Source organism: Gopherus evgoodei, chromosome 7 (genome assembly GCF_007399415.2).
Source record: "Gopherus evgoodei ecotype Sinaloan lineage chromosome 7, rGopEvg1_v1.p, whole genome shotgun sequence".
Lineage (NCBI taxonomy): Eukaryota > Metazoa > Chordata > Testudines > Testudinidae > Gopherus > Gopherus evgoodei.
In genome coordinates, this window is record NC_044328.1 from 51939198 (window position 1) to 51961900 (window position 22703).

The window sequence follows — 22703 nt, forward strand, 5'->3', positions numbered from 1 at the left end:
TGCTCATCCTATCCTTACTTTTTTATTTTGAAATATATCTGCATTTAAACAAATGAAATAGTTAGGGTTTGGTGGGGAGAATGGAACTTTCATGGTTTGGAGAGCTATCCTATTTTATGTGGCCTGATCTTAAACTTCAGTGGCTTTGAGCTAAACTGGATGGTAGAAGTTCTAGTTGAGTTTACTGTAGGGAATGTCATACCATTATGTGAAATATGTTCCAATAGTGTGTATGCTTTTGTGTTTAAATATTGCTTTGCTGAGAAACAATACAGAAACTATACCCATAGTAGGAGTTCAGGCTTGAATATCGCTTTAAGTAAAGCCCTGGCACCTTGTCCTCTACCCAGTATAGCCTTTGTTATAATTGTAACTTAAATTTATATAATAAAAAAGATGGCTATTCAATAATCTCGATGCTCCAAAACATCATTAATAACACATTAAAACCCCAGCAGCATTCAAATAATCATTTCAGTGAGAACTCAGTCATCCAGCCTACTGAAACTCCTTTCTAGCTCTCATGCCTCTGGGAAGCATACTTTGAGCCCTCTCCAAAAATCTATCAGATGTTGTTTGCAATATGCCTGGAAGGTCACCAGATTGACTATATCAGATCTAGGTGAGGAAACAGGTTCCAGAGTCTGAGCCCACACAGAGAATCATAGAAATGTAGGGCTAGAAGGAAACTCAAGAGGTCATCTGTCTCCTCTCATTTATAATGAGGAGAATCCAGCTTGAGTATCTCTGCTGAATCAACTATGGCAGTACAGCATGGAGACAGATGATCCTTGGGTCAGCTTGTCTCAGGCTTTTGGGGGCTTTATAGGCATAATCAACCTGTCTAACCCCATAAACTCCACCTATAGAACAGCAGGTAGCCAGTGCAGATCCTAGAGCACTGGTTTCATATGCTCCCAGCAAGATGCACCGCTTGCTAAGTGAGCTGCTCCATTCTGCCTCAGCTTCAGCCTCAGAATGATTTCAGATAGGCCTGTGGAGAGCACATTGCAGTAGTCTAATCTTGAGCTAACAAGATCATGGATAATGGTGACATGGATTACATCTGAAAGGAAAAGTTGCAATTTCCTAGTCAGACACAGGGAGTTAAAAGCAGAATGGGCTACTGGTGTAAGATGAACTTGAACATAAGAACGGCCATACCAAGTCAGACCAAAGACCCATCTAGCCCAGTATCTGTCTACCGACAGTGGCCAATACCAAGTGCCCCAGAGGGAGGTTTGAAGCTGCTGGAGGTTTGAAGTCACTCATAAATTGCTAATTAATGTTAGATATATTCTCTCCATTCAGAGGGACTATTACCTGCGCCATTATCTCTGGCTGCTCCCCTCAAACCACCTAACCAACCTAAAGTTGACCAAAGTGTTAGGTGACAATGTGTCTTGTGATTGTCATTTAGTTTGAAATGTATGCTTCCAAAACTTTTGGTGGTTGGTGAATATTTTCTTTATTGTATGCAGTGCTATGATACGCTGGATTTAAAGATTTCAGGAAGCTGCTTTATGTAAGGACAAAATGTTGTGACTTTGGCTGCAAATCAGTTGAATAGTTTTTGTATGTTTATGGTATTTACTGAACCACAACTGGGCTGAAGTTCGGTATGTACGTTAAAATTTAGATGTATTGTAGGATTCAGAAATGGAAGTGTTGAATGCCATTTCTCCAGACTTAAAATTTACTAGCCAGTGTTACTTTACCTTGTTATTCATTAAGTTTTAAGAAAGAGCAAGTTTGTGTGTTTTGTGAAGGTTCAGTATTTAGTAATATAAACTGGAATTCATCAGTCATAAAAAACTATTCTCTGAATAGTCTTCTGAGATCTGCATCTGTAAACCTAGTAAATATACTGCTGTACTCCATTATATATTGGCAAAAATCCTATTGGAGTGACAGGAATTTTGCCGAGTAAAGGCTAAATTGTCCCACCAATGCTTACCTGGGTGTAAACAGCAAATCCCGATGGATCTATTTTATCATCTTAAAATCTGCTTTTTCTATATGCTGTCCTCTTCGAACAATGAATGTTACTCCTTGTATAGAGATCTGAGTTACCAATATTTTTTACAATGATTGGTATTGAAATCATCCCTTTATGTACATAAATTATTTTAAATTGCTTTTCTTTGTTTTTGGCCTGGTTTTCTGTTCAGGATCTTGTGCCTTTGAGCTTTTCATGTCTTTACCCAGATGATAGATGCCTGGCTGAGCTATGTTTCCTTATAATTAGTAATAACAACTCTAATCCTTTTTGGTTACTCTTGCTAAGAATTTTATATTGTATTGCCAGAGTGCTACTATTCCATAATATCTCTGTTTCATAAGGATAGTGATTACTTGTTAAAAATTTGTGTTAGCTTGGATTCTTCCTCCTCAGCCGAGCTATAAATTAACTTGTGTTCTTTTCTAAACTGATAATTGCATGGAGAAGTGAGGTTATATAGTCTTGGCTAGGGAACTACTCTCAACCTCTAGACTGTCAATATGTTAAGTCTTAATTGTTTGACATATGGAAGGTAATATCTCTGCACAGAGATAATCTAAATAGATTAGACAGTGCACACAGACTTATAACATTGTGCTTGTTGCAGTTCTAGAGGGCCACATCAAATCAGTTTTAGCCATATCTCATCATAATTCCTTCATGTGGAGATGTAAATCCCTTCAACCTCAGTTGATCCTTTTTATTGCTTGCCCTCTTGACTGGGTACCAGATCTAGAAGTCAAATTTGGGAGAGTAGTTCCTATTCAAATAGTTTACTTCAACTTTCCTCCTTTTCTGGGTCAGGTATTGGATGTGAAAAAGATTGAATTTATCAAGTATAGAAATCTATGTTTTGAACTATGTTTAATAAACTTTTTCAATTTATATATTATTGCTAGATTCCAAAGTAGGTTGAACATGAAACATGTCTTTTGTTTTTCTATTGCAATTTTGCGTAGTTGAGAATGGAGTAGATGCAAAAAAAAAAAAAAAAAAAAGTATCCTGAATCAGAGGACAAAAATTGATATAGATTTAGGGAATAATCTAGTTGTAAATATGATTCAAATGTAATATGTACACAGACAGAGCTATATGCATGTGTATTTGAAATCTTGTGAATACTATTTTTGTTTTGAATTCCTCCTGTTAAGGAACTCTTTTACCTTGTTACTTAATCTGAGAGATTAAATATGCTGAGCATTTAAAAGAATTTTTTGTTAAAATCAGTGTAACAAGCAGGAGAGCAATCCTACAATAAGACTAAGTATATGGTAGTTTTCTATTAATTATCAGATCTTTGCCCCGAAGGTCATTTTGGCACCTGATTCATTTTTATAATCTATGTTATCACAGCATCATGTTATCTAGTATGACTGTGTGATGTGGTACAGTCTGTCAAACGCATACAAGGGACCCTCCGAGTTGCAAACAACTTGGGAATGCAGGTTGGTCGTAACTCTAAAATGTTTGTTATTCAGAACAAAATGTTATGGTTATTCTTTCAAAAGTTTACAATTGAACATCGACTTAATACAGCTTTGAAACTTTACTATGCAGAAGAAAAATGCTACTTTCCCTTTTTTTTTTTTTAGTAGTTTAACACAGTACTGTATTGTGTGTGTGTGTGTGTTGTTTTGGTTTTTTTTTTGGTTTTGGGTCTCTACTGCTGCCTGATTGTGTACTTCTGGTTCCAAATGAGGGGAGTGATTGACTAGTGTGTTCATAACTCTGAAGTTCTACTGTATTTGTCTTCATAGGACATAGGATACTTACTGGCTAATAGTTAACCTTTATTTTATTGTATGTCAATATTTGTCTCTTAGTAACTATATTCTTACACTGAAATTGGACATCAGTTGCTCAAATTTTATTTGGAAAATAAGTCCAGATACTGGATACAAATTACAAACCTCTGGGTACTTTGTGTCATTGGTATTCTAAGTATCTGGTGAATCAATATGCATATCACTTCTGAACTATTAATTTTTTTATTTTAAATTCAGTAGCCAAAGCAGGACAAATTCTTTGTAATAATCTGAAGTCTAGTGTTGTTTAGAGCTATCTAAGCTACTGTACTCAGACTTGCTGATATTTTTATTGGGCTATACCTTTTCTGCAATAGTGGAATATCGTGAATCCTCTTCAACTTTTTTCTTTTAATTTACACCACGAAGGTAGTCTGAATTTTTTGTTTATATCATTTTGTAAGACACTTCTGAGTGGGAATTGAGGCTGACAAGTTTCTTATTGTTAATTAACAGAAAATGTGCCTGACACTAGAGTACAGTGATTTTCTTTCTCATAAATCTTGTGTAATGTGAGTTGATTTTGGCAGTGTCAATTACTTGCTTCAAGTCCACTTTTGATACTTTTAATATGACAATGTTCAATTCAACATCTTGAATTTAACTTGTTAGTTTTAGCATCTTCTTTTAATTTTAATATACTGTTCTATTATAGTGATGAAAAGCTTAAGGTGAAAATGTGAATATATGAAAGGAAATAGAATATGTCGAAAAGTGAAGTACAGGGCACTGAATATTTACGATTAATACAGTTAGCCATTAAGATGCTTGGAAAATTATCAAAAAGGAATGCCTAACCTTATGAAACTTGCATGTGGATATATGGAGTGCCTGCATTCCTGCTTATTTTGTTGCATGTCTTCAAAAAAACATTGTCAATGAGTGAATACAGGTCTCTCGCAACTTGCGCGCATTTAACATGCGCCATTTCAACTATATGCATATGGCCAGAGTGGGGCGGCATGGCCTCAAGCTGGGGGCGTGGCCTCAAGATTTAAAGGTCCTGGGGAACCAGCTGTGGTGGGAGTCCCCAGACCTTTAAATCACCCAAAGGGCTCCCAGCTGCAGAAGTGGCTGGTCGCCCCTGTGGTGAACTAAAGGGCCCAAGGCTCCAGCCATCGTGGAGCTCCGGGCCCTTTAAATGCCAGCCCCAGCCCATCTACCAAAGCTGCGGGCGGGATTTAAAGGGCTCCTCCGGGCTCTCCACTGCGGCGGGAAGCTCAGCGGAGCCCTTTAAATCCCACCCGCAGCTCCGGCGACTGGGCCAAGGGGGCGGCATTTAAAGGGTGGCAGGGAGCCCAGTGGAGCCCTTAAAATGCCTCCCTGCCCCGGCTGCAGGAGCTGCGGGCGGGGTTTAAAGGACTTGGGGATATAATTTCGGCTATACGCGGTTTTCGCTTTACGCGATAACTGCGAAACGGAACCTCCGCCTAAGATAAGACTTGCCTGTATACTCAAAATAAAATACAAGGAAAATATTGGTTATTTCTTGTTCCCACACAGTTTTCCCATTGCCCATGTTTGTCTCTCTGCTATGGCAGGCTAGAAGGGAGGACCACACTTGTGAGTCAGGAGAAATTACTTGGTTTCACGCCCTTCTTTTGTGAGAACAGAGTTTAATTCTGCCTCTGCTGGTCTGCAAATTTCCTGCTCTCTCAATGAGCACAGAAATACTTTAAATTTATGTTACTTTTGGCTCTCTTCCCTGTCTTAAGAAGTTTTGTCCATTGTTCCAGTGGGAAGTTATACATTTTTGTATTTTCCTATTGTGTACAACCAGTTAGGACTTGGAGAGGTCTCTGCTATCTGTGTAGAGTAACTCAACATTGCGAGAGTCTCCCAAAATGATGGAGTTGTACATTTTATATAGAGACATGACAGATTGACTGGTCACAGCAATATATGTATTCTCGCTGTTCTTCTGTTAGAAATGCAAAATGGAGACCTGTCTTGGCAGTTACACTTTGCCTAATATGTTTGACATGAAATTAATTCTGGAAGTGCGATTTTTGGCAACAGTCCATTCATTTATGACCACTCTGATGATACTTCAGATTACATAAACTTTGGGGTGACTTTGGCTTAAGTCAGATCTGCTGGTGAGGACTTCGTCATGCATCCGATGAAGTGGGTATTCATCCACGAGAGCTCATGCTCCAATACGTCTGTTAGTCTATAAGGTGACACAGTACTCTTTGCTGCTTTTACAGAACCAGACTAACAAGGCTACCCCTCTGATAATTCTTGGAGTGTAATTTTGGTAAAGTAAGGCTGACTATGGTTGTACAAAATTTCCCTTTACTTGCATAAATATGGAACAAAGCTTACCTGTAAATAGCCAGCCCATGCAAGACATCTATTAGCGAGTGTATGTATAGGTCTCGCATTGTGAAGGAACTCCACAGATCCTCCATTGGCTGGCTTGTGTGTCATTCCTAGTGATCAACTTTGATCACAGAAGTTAATGCTCAGAAGACATTCCCTGCACGTGCAGGAAACTAACCCCATACCTGTTAATTTTAGGGTTTGATATCCGTTTTCAATGGACTGTCTTGCCAAAAGCTATTGCTATCCTTATACCTGGCACATTCACTGATTGAACTTCTTGGATTAGCATTCATTGGCTTATGTCTTATGACACATGGTTGTGGTCACACATCCGTACGCTATGGCGGTGAGAATAATGTTCATTTAGCTTACTGAATCTTAATAAAGCCTAACTATTGACTGATCCTAGAATCCTCATCTGGAACAGGCTTCAGCTGTAGGAACATCCTAACTTTGTCTGTTTAGATATGGCTAACTTTCTTTCAGAATTCTTCCATAATAACAAGGTGTTATGCTTACCTACCATAATCATTAGGTTGCTTACCCGCTCAAAATATGGTGACATAGGAGTAATCTTAAGTTTAATTAAAGCATTATTATGTGGATTCATGGATCCAGTACCATCCTTAGGTTTTTAGTTAATGTTCTCACTGAGACCAGACTCTCTCATTTTACATCTCGGTTAAAAAGCAGTTCTGGACTGAAAGATGACTATGGAACTTAAAACACTTTGAGATCCACGATGAATCTCATTAGAGCCTTATCAGTGTACCCACTTTTCAATTAAAATGTTATTTCCAACTGTCCCCTTTGCATACATAACATGGATTTTTGAAGCAAATAGATCTTGTTTTGTGCATGTCCATCATTAATAAAGATTTTGCTGGCTGAACTTGCCTATCCATGATCCCTGAACAATCTCGTTGACTTCAGTGGGCTTGTAGAAGTATAAATGACTTGAATTTAGGAAACAATTTTGGTGATACAATGTAGCGATGGAATTCTCTCTCAGGCATTGCAGCATGAACAGGAATACAGCAGTAAACTTGTAAATTTACTTAATCTCACAGATGGCACTGAATACACATTAGAAGTAGAGCTATTGAGCTTTTATTATAGTTGTTCTTCACAAACATACTTTAAGGCTGGTGTGTTACCTTCATAACAAGTAGGCCTTTCATTGACTAGCTTCTAGCAATATGAACACTGATCAAGTCCGCTATTTTCTTGTTAGAAATCAGTGCTCATTGTGATCCTTGTAGAGCGTATTATTAGGAACTTCCCCCAAATCTTGAAGAGTAGGAATGTATTAGTAATAGATCTTGAGGAAAAGAAACAACATGATATTTCTCCTTATTCTTTTTAAGGTATGAAATATTAATATTCTCACTCATGCACTCACCTTTCTTGTAGAGTAGAATTCATGCTGACTCTTGTAAATGTTTTTCCTGCTCTCAAAGGTAGTGGCAGTGAAAGGGACTGTTGTATTTGGCCTTGTGTTTGGAGGTGGAATGTATAAGAGGAACATCTTTCCAAACGTCATTACTTTGGGAGCCCCCATTTGAGTCTTGTGCTTGTTAGGACAAGATCCAGACATGTGAGTCTAATACTTTTTTGTGCAAATTATTGCAGGTATTTTTTCTTAGTGATGGTTACGATAGTAAGTAGGAAAGACTTGGGGTGGAGTATGGTATCTTTATTTAAACAAACAGAAACAAAAATCAACAAATGGAGATATTTAGGATTTGTTACAGAAGTCTTCCAAGGTGTTGGAGATCTTATAAATATATTTTTGTTTAACATTTCCAGACTGTTGGTTGTGTTGCCTACTAATAAACATATTTTTTCTCAACGTTGATATTTTTAAACCTGGGCTCCATTTGCTGTTATCAAAATATGTTTCATTCTGCAAATCAACAGTTAAAATAGGTGAACAGAAACACTTTTCTGAATGTTTCCTTGATTTTTTTTAAATGAAAAGATATTTGAAGCAAACATAACTAATCTTCAGTAAAAGTTTCTTTAATGAGACTAGGCAATGTCATTCCTTTATCTGGCAGAGGAGAGTCAGAGATGAATGTACAAAGTTCATGTCGTACAGTCTCAAATTACCATCTTCATGTGTTAGGGCAGCACAGTGAACTCCAGAACTGTTTTGTACAGGGTTTGTTTCTTTTTCTTAGTTGTGAAACATATTACTATATCTTGACTTCTGCTGAAAATTTCAATCCCATTCACTTCTTGAATGCATCATTTGTAATCTTGTGTTGGAAAGGAGGCTTGTTGGATGCAGTGTCATACCTAAATTCCCTAGTCTTATACAGTTCAATTATTTATGTCTATCAATTTTTTTTATGCTTATATAAAAAGCAATCTGGCTCTGATACAGCAGCATTATGTTCTCAGTCCTGAACAGAGGAGAATGGGAAGAGTCAAAAGAAAGATGTGCTATTCCCATTTCCCCACACACACTTGTTCCAGCAATAACCTGAGATAATCTTTTCATAACCTGTTTGTTACGAAGACCAAAAGTCATGGTCATTTCTGACCTTAGTTTCTTGCATATTGCTGATATTACCTCCAGAATCTCTTCTTCTTCCTCCCTTCCCCCCCTTGCATTTAGAAAAAAATCTATATACTCTGGCAGCTTCTTTAGGCTGATTATTGAATTGCTGATTAAGCTTATGCACAGCTGCTGAGCCAGGGACCCTTTAGTTTATGAAGTATTAAAAATACTGTTTCACTTAAAATATCACTTATAAAAATGAACTCGGTAGCCTTTTCCCTGGTTGTTAATGAATGCATAGTATGTACGGTAAGACAGTTAAAGCTTGAGTATGTTAAAATACAGAATTGATTTACTTTTAATGTGACCTACATTTTGTTATCTGGGACATGGTAACTGGAAACTACAATAAATGACATGGCTGCAGATTAATTTGATTGTTTGTCCTTCATTTCCGTGATGGAGGTGACAGAAACAGCAACAGGACACCTGCTCTCACCATCAGTATTCCATATCTATTATTTATTGTTCATAATGCTAATTTGGACTGTTATAATGGTAATCCTGTGTACCTACCCCATCTATTCTTTAAATACAAGATGAAGATGATGTGTACCCCAGATTTTGACATGTCATTGTGACGGTCTTAATTTGTTAATAAGTAACTTTTAAATAAGCTTTTCATTGTTGTACTGTTCCTGTTCCCTACATTTACATCTTGTCACAATCCTTTAAACAAACATAACTTCAAGTCTGATGGTTCTCAGGACTGTGAGTCACCCTGTTACCCCCTACCTCCAATGAGAGGGAGTCTCTCTTGTGGTGGCTGGGTATCAGCTTATTGACACCTGTCAGCCCTTTAGGCATTCTCCTCCAATCCCCAAATCTCTTTGATCATTCCCCTGGGATGTCCATCCTCTGACACTGGCTACTCACAGAATTTTCAGATCCTCTGCACCTAAAGGTGCTGTGTACCCTAATTTACCAGTTTTACTTTAAACCACTGCTTCTGTAAACCACGCAGCACTTGTGAGCCCTTAAATAAACCTTCTTTTGTTTCATTGTGTGAAAGAATAAAGATTTAACTAGAAATCAGAGTGTGGTGGAAACATGCAGTTACAAAACAAAATCATAACGCATGAATTTGTCTCTACATTTTATCAATAGTTAACTTTATCTAATAAAGTAGATTTTTCCCCTCCAAAGTCAGTCTGTTTAGAAGCTGGCTGGTTTATCAATAACTAGGATACAAATGTTCATGAAAGCATCCCCTTCCATTAGGGGGTTTCCTCAGTGAATGGATTCAGATTGTCTGTCTTTACAATGTTATACTGAAAACAGTCTTTCGTGTCTATTCACAGGCTGGATGAATCTCTGCCTTGTTGTAGAGTTTCTTTTCTATATTTGAGAGCTTTTGATTGATTGTTGTTTCTCGTAGTTTTTCATTGACTGACTGTTCTGGGATGTGGCAAAGGTAGATAACAGACTCTTACATTACCTCACCAGCTCACTACGGAGGTGTGAGTTGAATGAGCCATCATTCAGACACATTAACTCCTGGTGACCAGTTTCTACTCCAGACCATAAAGCATATTTTTCAGTATAAATACGTTATTCCTTAAATTTAATGCGCACATACATCTTGCAATGACTGATCCTTGACAAGTTATGAGCTTTCTGAGGATACCTTTGCACGATACTCATTATGGAAAAATAACCTGTAAGACATGTTTGGTGTAGTGAGTTTATCAGGTCTGAGATGAACATTTGCAAGGACCACAGGACCCTTCGCCAAGGGATGTCTGTGGGTATGTCTACACAAAAAAGAAACCCCAAACCCCTGGCTAGCCTGTGCCAGCTGACTTGGGCTTGTGGGGTTCAGTCTACGAGACTGTTTTCATTGCTTTCAGGCTCAGGCTGGAGCCTGAACTTTGGAAGCCTCACACCCCACAGAGTCATAGAGCCTGGGCTCTGGCACCCTCCCACCCCTGGAGTCCAAGAACCCGGGCTCCAGCTGCATAGACATACCCTGAGTCACAAAGTCATACAAACAAGCTGTTTTATAGGTAAAACGGGGAGAAAACGATTGAAGAATTTTCTAGGTATTTTTGACTGTTTAACATCCCTCTGTCCCATATTATTATAATTGTCTGGGAAGGGGAAGGGAAGAAGAAGGTTTGTCACAGAGCATATGAGAAACTGGAGCTGAAAAGAACTTGTTTTGGTTTGGGGGCTGGGGATGGGTAAGGAGTTGAGTAAGAGAAGTCCAGTTATTCTGTAGAATGGAAAAGAGTCTTACAGGTGATTTGCAAATGATTCTTAAAATAATAGGGTGGTTGTTTTAGCTTTGCTTCCTTATCATGAATAAAGGAGGCCTGTAATTTCTTCTCTCCAAAAAGTATAAAAAAAAATCTTCACTTTTAACCTTTGAAATATCAAGGATGTTAACTCTGGACTTTCCTGCTTTTGCTGAAGGCATTTGTTGGTGCGGGATTTGCCATGGATCTGATGTATATTATGAATCCTGCTTAGTTTAGTGGGCAGAGGTTGTTGAATCTTTAACGAACAGAAAGTTCTAAATTTTCATTGGACATTGGCATTAAATACATTTAAATAGATATTAAAAATTTTAAGTGCACTAAATATGTTTCTCAAATTTCAGTGTCTTTTGATGTTTTGGCTATGCTGTAGAACAGAATTTCTAATGATGTCCTAGAACTGAATTTCTAATATTAAAGGAGGGTATTGGGAACCTGTCTTCTGTTTGTTTAAAAATAAATAAATAAAATCTTATGCATAATGAGAAAGCAAGAATGAGCATAAGTTTTAGTTTTTGACTTTGCAGGCAACTCATTCACAAGTATTAACATCACACTCAGCCAATCTTAATGTTAAACCCTGTGGACTGCTATTAAAAAAAATTGCACATATCCTGAATAAAAATTAAGTAATATCAGAGATCAATAGCCAAAGAATTTTCAGTGATCTCTCCAAAACTACTAATATGCCAAAAAATTCTATATAACAGGTGGCATTTGCGATGCATAGCATATGCCATCTGCTATCATTTACAAAGTCACAGTATACAAGCATTACTTACCAAAAGCAATCAAAGTCCCAAAAGATATACTGCAGAATTAAAATAACTTGTTGGTCAGATTTGTGAGCTAAGTACCTGTACTTCAGCGTATTGTCCTTTCTCTTTGACTCTCTTGTCCTCAATTCTCGTTCAATTTTGCTGTAAACATATTTGCAATTTTAAACTTTGCATTTCACTTAGTTTTCTTCATTGCCCTTTAGCCAAATGTGATTTGTGATATTACAAGTGCTGCAATTTTGGGTGGCTGCTCATGCTGCTCAAAGCTCTGAAATATTGAATGAGTTGCTTGGAGTTCTTGCTACTGAACCAAAGGGACCTTTGTTCAGCTTCTTGAGTGGACAACTACCTGTAGGTCCTATATACTCTGAGGTTATTGAGAGGGAAGCCATGCATGTGGAACAACAACGGAGAACTCAGAAAATGTCCGTCCTTCACCAAGCCAGACAGCGATGGCTTTGTCTCCAGTGTGGTACAAATGGCTTGTGTTTGTGTTTTAATTCAGACAGAAGTCCAGAGACTAGGTGGATCATAAAGAGTCGGGGGTATTTAACTTCCAGTTGGAGAGCACAGAAGTTGTCCATGTAGTCTGGAGTCTAACAGGGAGCTGGGGCTGGTGGGTGAGGAAGAAGGAAGATTTTGAAAACTAATTCCTATCAAAATCTATACTGCAGTTCTCACAAGTCGGTGTTGCCAGTTCATGTGACTTATTCATGAGTCTTGGGATATTTTAATTTTTTTCATAAAGCCCCAGATGCTGAAATCAAATGATTGCATGAGAAATTCAGCTTTCATTTTAAAATAATAGTTTTTAGCCTGGCTTCATGCAGAGAAAAGCTTGAAATGTTAAAATAAGTGTATCTTAAAGGCTTAGAAACCAGAGGGCAAATTAAACATGCAACACTTATTTTTAAATCAATCATGTTGTTTTGTGTGGCCTGACGCTGAGTTTTAACACTTGATGTTGGCAATACTGCAAATGATCCCACCCTTTTAGTAAGATGGCTACCATTAGCAGACTGTTTCCAGTTGTTGAAACATTTTGTTTGCACAATTGACTAATGGTGGTTAGAACATCTCTAGAAACTCATGAAATATGTATAGGTAAACTGTATTTTTCTGGTATTATTAGGCATCCATGTGTCACATGATCATTTATAATTTTTAGGTGTATTGTGTTGTCCTGAGTTGTTAATTCAAGTGTAATTTTTTTTTTCATTTCCACAGATTCAAGAAACTTTCAAGGACCAATGTACCCAATAGCTCATGGAAGAAAAAAATCATATCCGAACAGCCTTGGTTTCCAAGTTACCGAAATATGGAACAAAATCTTTAGGGAGCACCCTACAGCCAATGCCAAATAGGACAGCTGTTCTCTTGTCAGGGAATTCTCATTGCAGCAGTGGCAAAAATTGCAGCAAGCACAATGGCACTGTTCGTATGTCTTCCTTTGCTTTTAGCTGGCAAAAATCAAATAAATATCAACTTGGTGATCAAAGTGGTGGTGAGTCTAACTTTACCCAGAATTCTAATGAAAAACTAGTTGATTCTGAGAATTATTCTCCCTCTCAAGGTGGATTTGGTAAAGATGTGCTCCGGGTGGGTTTGAACAGCACCTCTTCAGTAGCATCAAAAACAGCAAAGCAAGTCAACATGTTTGTGTCCTCTACAGAAGAATTAAACCAGAAGTCTTTGCCTGGACTGTCTAGTTCAGCGAAATTCACCAAAGGTACGTTATTTGGCAGGACTTCGTATTCTGGACTCAGTGCTCCAAAATCACATTTAAATGGATTTTATGGAAATAGGCCATCTGTAGACTTGCAGAGGTGTAGAATTAACTCCAATGCCTCCAGGACCAGTTCAAGAGAGAGTTTGGCACAATCCACAGACAGTGCTAAATCTTTGTCCTGTGAAAAAATGGTTAGATCACAAAGCTTTTCACATTCCATTCAGAATTCTTTCCTACCCGCTGCATCCTTATCTAGATCACATTCCTTCAACAAAGCTGTAGATCTTACAAGGCCTTATCAAAAACAACACCTGGCTATTAGAGCATCTCAGAGGTCAACTCTGTTGTCAAGAAATGCCCAACAGTTGGATGCACCCAGTGGAAATGAACCTTTAAGATATGGATTTACCAGGCCATACACTGCTATATCAACCTCTGGCTTAAGGAAGCCACCGGTCTCAAATGGATCCGGGGTATCACCCTCTTTGGGGTATGGAATGGGTCATCCTTCTTTACTGAAACCTACCAGACAGCAGTTTACTGGAAAGATCATTGTGGATGACAGCAAAAGTACAAGTACTGACATGTGCATAGTGAAGGTCTCTGAGATTACGGTAAATGTCAATGGAGCCATTGAGGAAAAAGACATAGAAAATGACAGTCAAAGAACAGACTGTGGTGAAGCCCTTCATGACAGTCTGGGGAAGCATGGCTCTAAAGTCATATGCATGAATGACGATGTGGATGAAATATCCATATCTTCCTTGTCCTCTTCTGAGAAGAATGACCTGAGTGAAGACTTTAGTGATGACTTTATAGATCTAGACGATTCAAATAGAACAATACAAGTGAAGCAGGAAGTCTCTCTTGAAGAGTTAGAGCATGGAGGTGCAACACCAGTAGATCCAGTCACTTCTCTCAAGGAAAGTGAAAGACCTCATTGTAACACCGACGAATGGCTAGATATAGATGTTTCTGGTAAATATTTTATTGTATTCTATTCTGTTAACTTATTACTCCTGAGGGCATTCTGTGCCAAAATTAAAAAGTGCCAAAAAATTAAAAATTGTGCACACAATATTTTAAAATTATGCAAAATTCTTCAAGTTTTATTTGTCAATAAATAAATGAAGAGGCTCTAGCGTGGCAGTAAGGAGCACAAGCCACTAGTTGTACGAAGATGGGAGATCACCCTGCAGCCTCCCTGTTCCCCCTCCCCTGGAACATGCACTCAGCGGTGAGGCTGCACCTAACTCTGACACAGAACAAGGCCTGGGCCTGCCCCAGAAACACCCTGGGGCCATGCCTGTCTCCTCCAGGGGCACCAGGTGTGGGGCAGGCAGGTGTGTGTGGGGGATCCAGATGTGGAGTGAGAGGGTTCTGTGTGGGACAATGTGGGTGCAGGCAGTGCAATAGGGTGTCTAGGTGTGGGAGGATCTGGATGCATAGAGGCTCACGAGGGGGTGGGTCCAGGTGCGGGGCAATGGGACTCTGCAAATGCTTCCAGGTAAAAGTTGTTGGGGCTCAGCGGTGTTGACTTGGTGGGGTGGGGGTCTGGGTGCAACTACTGGGGGGTCAGTGGTGTGGGGTCCATGGGACTCAGGTAGTGCACAGGAGTGGTGCACATCGGGTTCAGGGTTTGAGAGCAGGGAGCTCAGTTGGGAATGGCCTGGGTTCAGGGGTGGGGTTTGGAAGCAGGGGGTCTAGGTGCAGGGGTTGAGTTTCAGTGTGGTGAGTTTGGGTATGGATGGTTAAGGGGTTCTGGGTGTATATATAATGGGGATTGGTGGTGGTGTCTGGGTATGGGAGGTCCAGATGCATGGGGGTTGGGCAGATCGGGGAGCAGCTCCCATACAGTGATCTATCCCCCTGCAGCTGAGGAGCAATGAGGAGTAGGCAGTAGGGGAAGATGTTGAGCTTCCTGCAGCTGCGGGAGGTTTTAGGGGGTGGGTCTGACAAGTCCTGTCCTTTCCTACCGCCAGCAGAGCTGGGACTAGCTGCTGATCCCAGCTCAGCTAGGAGCCACTGTCTATAGTGTTCCCAGTCCTGCAGTGATCTACCTTTCTGTTGGCTGCTCTGTGTTTCTGAAACGATGTACCTGTGCAGCTAGGGAGTAGTGTGTGACTGCTCTTGGAGCTTCCTTTTGCTTCCCTGTCAGTCATTTTTCTGCAGGGAAGCAAAGAAATCTGTGTGAGACATGAATTCTGCACACGCGCAGTGGCGCAGAATTCCTTCAGGAGTATCTTATGTTGAGAAGCAAGTTTCTGTTTGAAATACTACCTTGTTTGTAAGTATTCCTAATTTTTCTGAATCATAGTAAAGTAAAACTAGTTTTTCTATATTCCCAGATTAGTTGTATTGAGTCCCATATTGGTAAATGATCCTTGGCCTTGTATACTGGATTTTCCAGTCTTCTGTACAAACATTGAATACTACTAATGTAAGATGTTAAACTGAGTTGTCCTCCAAAGGAAAACTGTTATTCTGTTTTAGATATTTTTAGAAAGGAAAAACTGATGACAGAGGCAATTCATGTTTTAATTTTTTTTAAATATAATGAACTTAAGTTTGTTGATGATTCTCAAGAGTGAATTATGCTTATCTTTGACATTTATTTCAATGCAGCATTAGTAAATGTCAATTATTATATAATGCTGAAATACAAGGTAGGACTCTAATGAAATACTGATCCATTAGGTGTTGCTGGAGCTTAATGAAAACTCCTTATAGTAAAAACTGACACTTCTCACTAAAGCTAAACATAGTTTAAAAAGCTGCACTATTAGCCTTGCTCCTGTTGTTTTACCCATTATTTTTGCAGTGGTATTACTTCATTTATTTTGCTTTTTGCAGCTGTTGCAATATACTAGGAAATACCTTTCTTCAGAGCTAAGATTGCATCACACTTTAGGTCTGTGTGCATGATAGGTGCCTCTTACACCCTGCATGAGACTGAGAATCATTTACTGCTTTGTCCTGATCTGCCCTCTTTCTTAGAACTGTGGGTTCTAAACATGTCTAATATAATAGCCTAAACGTCATCAGAGCACTTTTAAAAGATAAATGTGCTATACACGGGGTGCTGGAACAATCTGTATAGTGGGGTTGCTGAGAGCCATTAAACCAAACTGTAAACTGTGTATCTGTGGGAAACTACTTCAAGACGGGATACAGCAGCACCCCTAGTTCCAGGACCTATGGCTATACATGCTTATAAATTTATGGCAGAGCTATTTGCCATGGGAGCCATAACATTAAATTCCTAAGGATAACTTTGTATTACGTTATGTTTAGAAATTTACACAAGTTAAGAATTTTATGGCTCCAATGGCAAACAACTCCACCACATTGTACATGGTTTTTATAAATCTCCAGTCTTCAGAAGAGCAGTCTTTCACATAGCAGTAACTTAGATGTATATAGCACCTACAGAAGGGGAAGGTGTCCCACCTGCTGACATCTGCCAGGGAAAATCAACGTGCCATGGAGGTGGCATACCCCTTCCCCCAGGTAGATTTGCACAAGTGCTTTTATGCACACAAGCAAAAGAGAGAGAGTCTATGTCATTAGAATAGCATATGATTTCTAAAACAAACTTGTTTAAATCAGAGGCACTGGTTCACACTGAGGAATAAATGCATGGCAGTTTTAGTTTCTCAGATCTTTTGAGCTGGGGGGGGTGAATGCCCCACTCGGAGTGGCTGGGGATGGAGGGGGAGACAAGCCCAGTTTCCTCTCCTATTCCTGGTGGGAGTTTAAAGGCTACTTGGAGGGGAGGACAAATGGTTCTTCAGGTTCTCCGCAGATGGCTGTGGGAGGAACATCGAGCATAGTTCAGGGCTCCTGACATCTCTCTCTTTTGGGATGAGAGGAAGTGATGTTTCTCTCCTTTTTTTTTTTTTAAACCAAACTCTTGGTGAGGTACATTACTCCTTTTTCTCTTTGCTCCCCCATGTGTCTCTTTGGGGTGCTGGTCTTTGAAAAATTATCAGCAAGCCGTTTTCTCTGCAGCAGAAGCTGCATAGTTGCCCCTGTACCTTGCTGATGTATGAACCTGCCAGAATGCAGGGTTCCTGCAAACAGAAAAAAGAGAGAGATCTTGTTAAAATAACTTCTTAAAAAATCACGATTGGCAACTAATTATTTCTGAACCTTGCTATTTAAGGAAGGTTCAGAAAAAAATTAACTCAGCCACATTTAAATGCCTGTAAACATGGACTTATAATGTCAGTTCAATCACAGCGTTGTTAATAAAAATGTATAGTAGATATGTAACTTAGCCTAATATAATCAATGTCAGTAAAGTGGTTTTTTTTGGTAGAGGAAGGTTGCTCTAGCTCTTGGAAAACAACTTCTGTTAAGTTCTTTTGCATAAGGAGAAATTGTTTGACACAGTTATTGAATTTTTTAATATCTTATATTCTGCTTACTAATGAGCATTTCATTGCACAAGTTTTCCTTTTTCTTGAGAGATATTAGTATTCTGCCAGTTGAAATCTGTCTGTCTGGGCTCAGCATACTTGAGTAATTCACAATGTTTTAAGTCACTTGTTCTTTTTAAGAAATACTTTTCATTCTGTTAGAATTGTTACAGGGCTGGAAGAGGAAAAATATTGGAAGTTGGTAGAAGGTACTTTGGGGTATATTGAGTTTATAACATCCTGAGACTGGGGGAGGAAAAGTTGTTTTTTCCCCTAAGCTTAGCATTGCTGACTTTAGAGAATGTTTTAATATCCATTGCCACCACTTCCATTCAGATCCTTTTACATGCTAATAACACAAAACATAAGTACTAATTTTAATCTAAATTATTTGGATTATTGACTGTTTTTGTTTTTATTTTAAGCAGTAGATGACAAGAATGAAAACACAAAACATACTATTGGGAACAACTTGATTTCTCCAGACATGGACTACAGAGCTGGCTCCTCTTTTGAACTTTCTCCATCTGATAGTTCCGATGGAACATATATGTGGGATGAAGAAGGGTTGGAGCCCATTGGGAGTGTCCATCCATGTGGAAGTTATGAGTCTTCAGAAATGAACAGCATAGTATGTATATGTTCTTACAGCTCTTTGAGATTTTTGTTAGCTTAATATACTGCAGAAAGTGTTAATTTTCACAGAATTTTTGTTTCTTCATTACTCCTTAAATTATTTTTGTAAAATATATCTTAATCTAGAAATTTTGAGCCCACCTAATGGTGAAGGACCTACAATAAGAATAACTTTTAACTCCAGTTATCTGAATTCCCTTTATCTGAAAATCCTAGCTATTCAAATCCAGTGTATCCTTCTTGTAGCACTATGTTAGTTAATAGCACTTTTGTTTATCTGAATACCTGGTTTTTCAAAAGTTTTGGATGCCCTCCGAATGTAGATAAATGGGAGTGTATTATAGCTAATGTGCATTTTTAAAAGTAATAGTGAAATATTTAATACTTACTTACTGCTGATATTGTGCACTGAGCTCGGTTAGAGTACTACCTTCCTCCTCCAATGTGGTGCTAAAGGAACACAACAACGGGCTTATTTTCCTCAAATTGGCATGTTCAATATTTCCGGTCAGCCTAGGAGCATAGAGGATGAGGAGTTGATCTCAGTCCCTTTAGCCTGAGGTAAAGTTTGTTCTTGGGAACAGGAATAACGGGTTCCTCTGGCCTGCCAATCTGTTAAATAAATCCCCTTTGAACCTATATTTCATCTCATTGTCAACAAGCTTTCTAGATCATAGGACACCTCTTTTGGAGACCACAACTCTGGTTCCTCACTAGGACAGGGCTTTAATGTCTATAGAGTTTGTGTATGAGTTGAACACCTACAGTGATTGGTGGCTTAATATGTAGTAGGAGGGATCATCTGCCTTCATCTGAGACTCCATTTCCAGAGCAGGTGAAGGTGGCGTGCTTCGTAGTATGGCTCTAACCTGTGTCTGTCTGAAACTGAAATGTTGTTCAGTATCAGTGGGAAAGTTCAGCACTGCTACTGACTTTCCACCTATGTTCAGGCAGCCAGCCTCAGATTTCCTAGTGTGCTAAAGAGGCATTTCAAAAGCATTACATTGTTTTTGAGAAATGTTTGTGTTTGTGGCACACCATGTCTTGCTCATCCTTTGCTTCACGGTTTCATATCTGTGGAACAAGAGTGACATGTCACTCAACTGAGAAGGCCTGATTTACTGATCCTTTCCAGAAGAAGAGTCACATTTGTCTATAGGGCTGTAAGCAGGAATAGGTAACGTGCACTAATTTTCCTCCATGTTGGAGAGTATGTGGACAAATGTGGTTAGTATCCACTGGTATTTTTGTTGTTATATCTCCAATAGGATTACATTTTTTAATATGTTAAGACAAAAACAGAAAATTCAGCCAGACTATCATCTTTGACTGACTTAGTCATACTTCAAAAAGTAAGCAGGATCATTCTTGATCAGTGCCAGTCATCTAGGGAAGACTTGTGTGTTGAAGTGGTGTTGGTGATAAGTAGTTGGTGATTCTGCATAGTCAGTGCTCTATTCGGGTTCTGTGGACCACTGTGGTCCTAGCCAAATTCCGCTGAGAAGTTTCATCTACCTATGATGGTATTCACTATGTGTCTTTAACCTATTGTGTAATGTTTTTGGGCTCTCTTAAACAGCTGCCAATTTCCTGTGGTGAATTGCACAATCATATATAGCACTTTCAAATTCTGTGGATGGAAGAGGCTGTGTAACTGTTAATGTTAAAAATTTATCCAAAAAAATTAAGACAGTCCAAAAGATGTCCTGAGTAAAATAGTGTCCCTTCAAAAATCTTACTCACGTGTGAGCTGTTAAACAAGTAAATGGTATCCTGATACTACATCCTGTGCTCTATACATCTTGATGTAGTAAATATTGAGTATATTTATTTCTTCTTGGAGTGATTGCTCATATCCATTCCAGTTAGGTGTGCGCGCTCGTTGGAAGATTTTTACCCTAGCAACTCCGGTGGGTCGGCAGGTCTCCCCCTGGAGTGGCGCCGCCATGGCGCTGTATATATACCCCTGCCGACCCGACCGCTCCTCAGTTCCTTCTTACCGCCCATGTCGGTCGTTGGAACAGTGGAGTGCGGCTTAGCTGTCCTCCACTTCCCTAGCTTCTCCTTGTTCATTTGATCTCTTGTTGTATATAGTTGACTTAGTCTATAGTGTAATTAGTCTTATAATTGTTACTGTATATAGTTTAGTGGGGCTTGGGCATTAGCCCTTCCCCGCACTCGGTGCCGGGGCCCATGCCCGGTTCACCAGGGTTTAAACCGTGCTCGGCCTGTAAAAAGCCGATGCCCATGAGCGATCCCCACAACTCTTGCCTAAAGTGCCTCGGGGAATCGCATGTCTCCGACAAGTGTCGCATTTGCAAGACCTTTAAGCTGCGAACTAAAAAGGAGAGAGACTTTTTCGCTTAAAGACTCCTCCTTATGGAGGCAGCCCTCAACCCTCCATCCTTGGCACCGAGCACTGACAGCGCTCCTCTGGCACTGGACCGCGCTGGCTCCGCCAAGACACCTTGGCACCGGCCTTCTCCGGCACAGGGACCTGATCAGAGGCCCTCAGCTTCCTCCACACCTTCAACGCAGACTCGTTCGGATTGCCCGGCACCTACTCCTGCTGCGGCACGGACGACTGTGGTACCGTTGAGTCCGGTCCTGAGAGGGCTGTCGAGTCCGGTCCTTGAGAGCTCCCCAGTGAGACCTGTGGTTGAGCTTACGGTCCCCTCCACGCTGGAGACATTCGTCTTGGCCAGGGACCTTATCGCAATGACTGAGTCTGCCCTGCCTCAACCGCCGGTGCGGGTTCTGCATTCCAGAGGCAAGCCTGCCGCTATGAGACCTCCTCACTAGAATCGATGAGCCAGCACCAATCTCGATCCAGGTCCTGGCACCGCTCACGGTCTCATGGACGGTCTCGACGCTGCTCGCAGTCCCGGCATCGCTCACCTAGGCGGTACTGGTCGTACTCGCGGCACAGATCCACCTCTCGTCCCGCCCGGTACTCTCGGTACCACTTCGGCTCTAGGCACCACTCCCGGCACCGAGACTCTTGCAGCCGGTCCCGCCGCAGACGTTTGAGATCCAGGTCGACCTCCCGGCACCGCGCTGGTTGCAGGTCCCTGTCTCGATCTCGGCACTGGTATGATTCCCGGTACCGATCCCTTGCACCGAGGAGATCTCCAGCGACGGGAGCGAAGGACTCATACCAGCCTAATTCGGCTCCTCCATGGCCATCCCGACACCCGTCCGTGTCTTCTCAGGCGGATAGTGCATACGCCCCAGACACCGACGTCCCTGCTGCATTATTCCATGAGCCCCAGCCTCAAGATCATGGACCGCAGCAGTGAGGGTTCTGGACGCCTTGGGCATACCATCAGGCCCAAGGCCCTCACCCAGGTCCATCGCGCTCGACCGCCTCAGAACACAGGGTGCCAGAGGCCACGATTACCCGTCCTCCTCCTCTTCCTATGGAGGAAGAGTTGACCCAGCCTCAGGACTCTGAGCTCCCCAGGGAGACAGGCACGATCCACCAGGCGGACCCCTCATCAGACCCGCTCGTTCCAGATCTCTCCTTCATCCTCCCCTGACGAGGCTGTAGCTGAAACCTCATCTGTCAGTCCTCCACCAACTGACCTCAGGGCCCACCAGGACCTCCTCAGGCGTGTTGCACAAAACATGAACTTGCAGGCAGAGGAGGTCCCGGCGGTACAGGACCCAGTGGTGGACATTTTGTCATCTGATGCCCCCACTAGAGTGGCCCTCCCATTCATTAAGACGATACAAGCCAATGCCACTACGATCTGGCAGTCTCCGGACTCTGTTCTGCCTGCTGCGCGAGATGTAGAGCGCAAATACATGGTACCCTCCAAGGGTTATGATTATCTGTATGTCCACCCTCCTCCTTGCTCCCTCGTCGTCCAGTCGGTTAACGAGAGGGAGCACCATGGCCAGCAGGTTCCAGCCCCCAAATCAAAGGACGTGAGGCGCATGGACTTGCTAGGGCAAAAATTCTACTCTGCGGGGGCCCTCCAACTCCGCGTGCCCAATCAGCAAGCCCTCCTTAGCTGCTATAGTTACAACACCTGGGCGGCAGCAGACAAATTTAAGGAGTTGCTTCCACAGGACGCACGACAGGAGTTCTTGGCGATCCTTGACGAAGGGAAAAAGGTGGCGAGAACTTCCCTCCAGGCTTCCCTGGACGCCGCGGACTCAGCTGCTAGGACTCT

General features: G+C 40.9%; 1 protein-coding gene across 6 annotated transcripts in view; it reads left to right on the forward strand.

The window, feature by feature from the left end:
- CCSER2 (coiled-coil serine rich protein 2) overlaps positions 1 to 22703 on the forward strand; it is a 141971-nt gene that overhangs the window by 8507 nt on the left and 110761 nt on the right. For 3 of the 6 annotated variants that reach the window (XM_030569855.1, XM_030569853.1, XM_030569851.1), the window contains exons 2-3: positions 12967 to 14446; positions 18315 to 18520. In XM_030569855.1, coding sequence (XP_030425715.1) covers positions 13006 to 14446; positions 18315 to 18520 — 1647 coding nt within the window. In that variant the 5' untranslated portion in view covers positions 12967 to 13005. The remainder of the gene's footprint in view (positions 1 to 12966; positions 14447 to 18314; positions 18521 to 22703) is intronic. The other 3 variants (XM_030569854.1, XM_030569852.1, XM_030569856.1) reach the window with 2 other exon arrangements.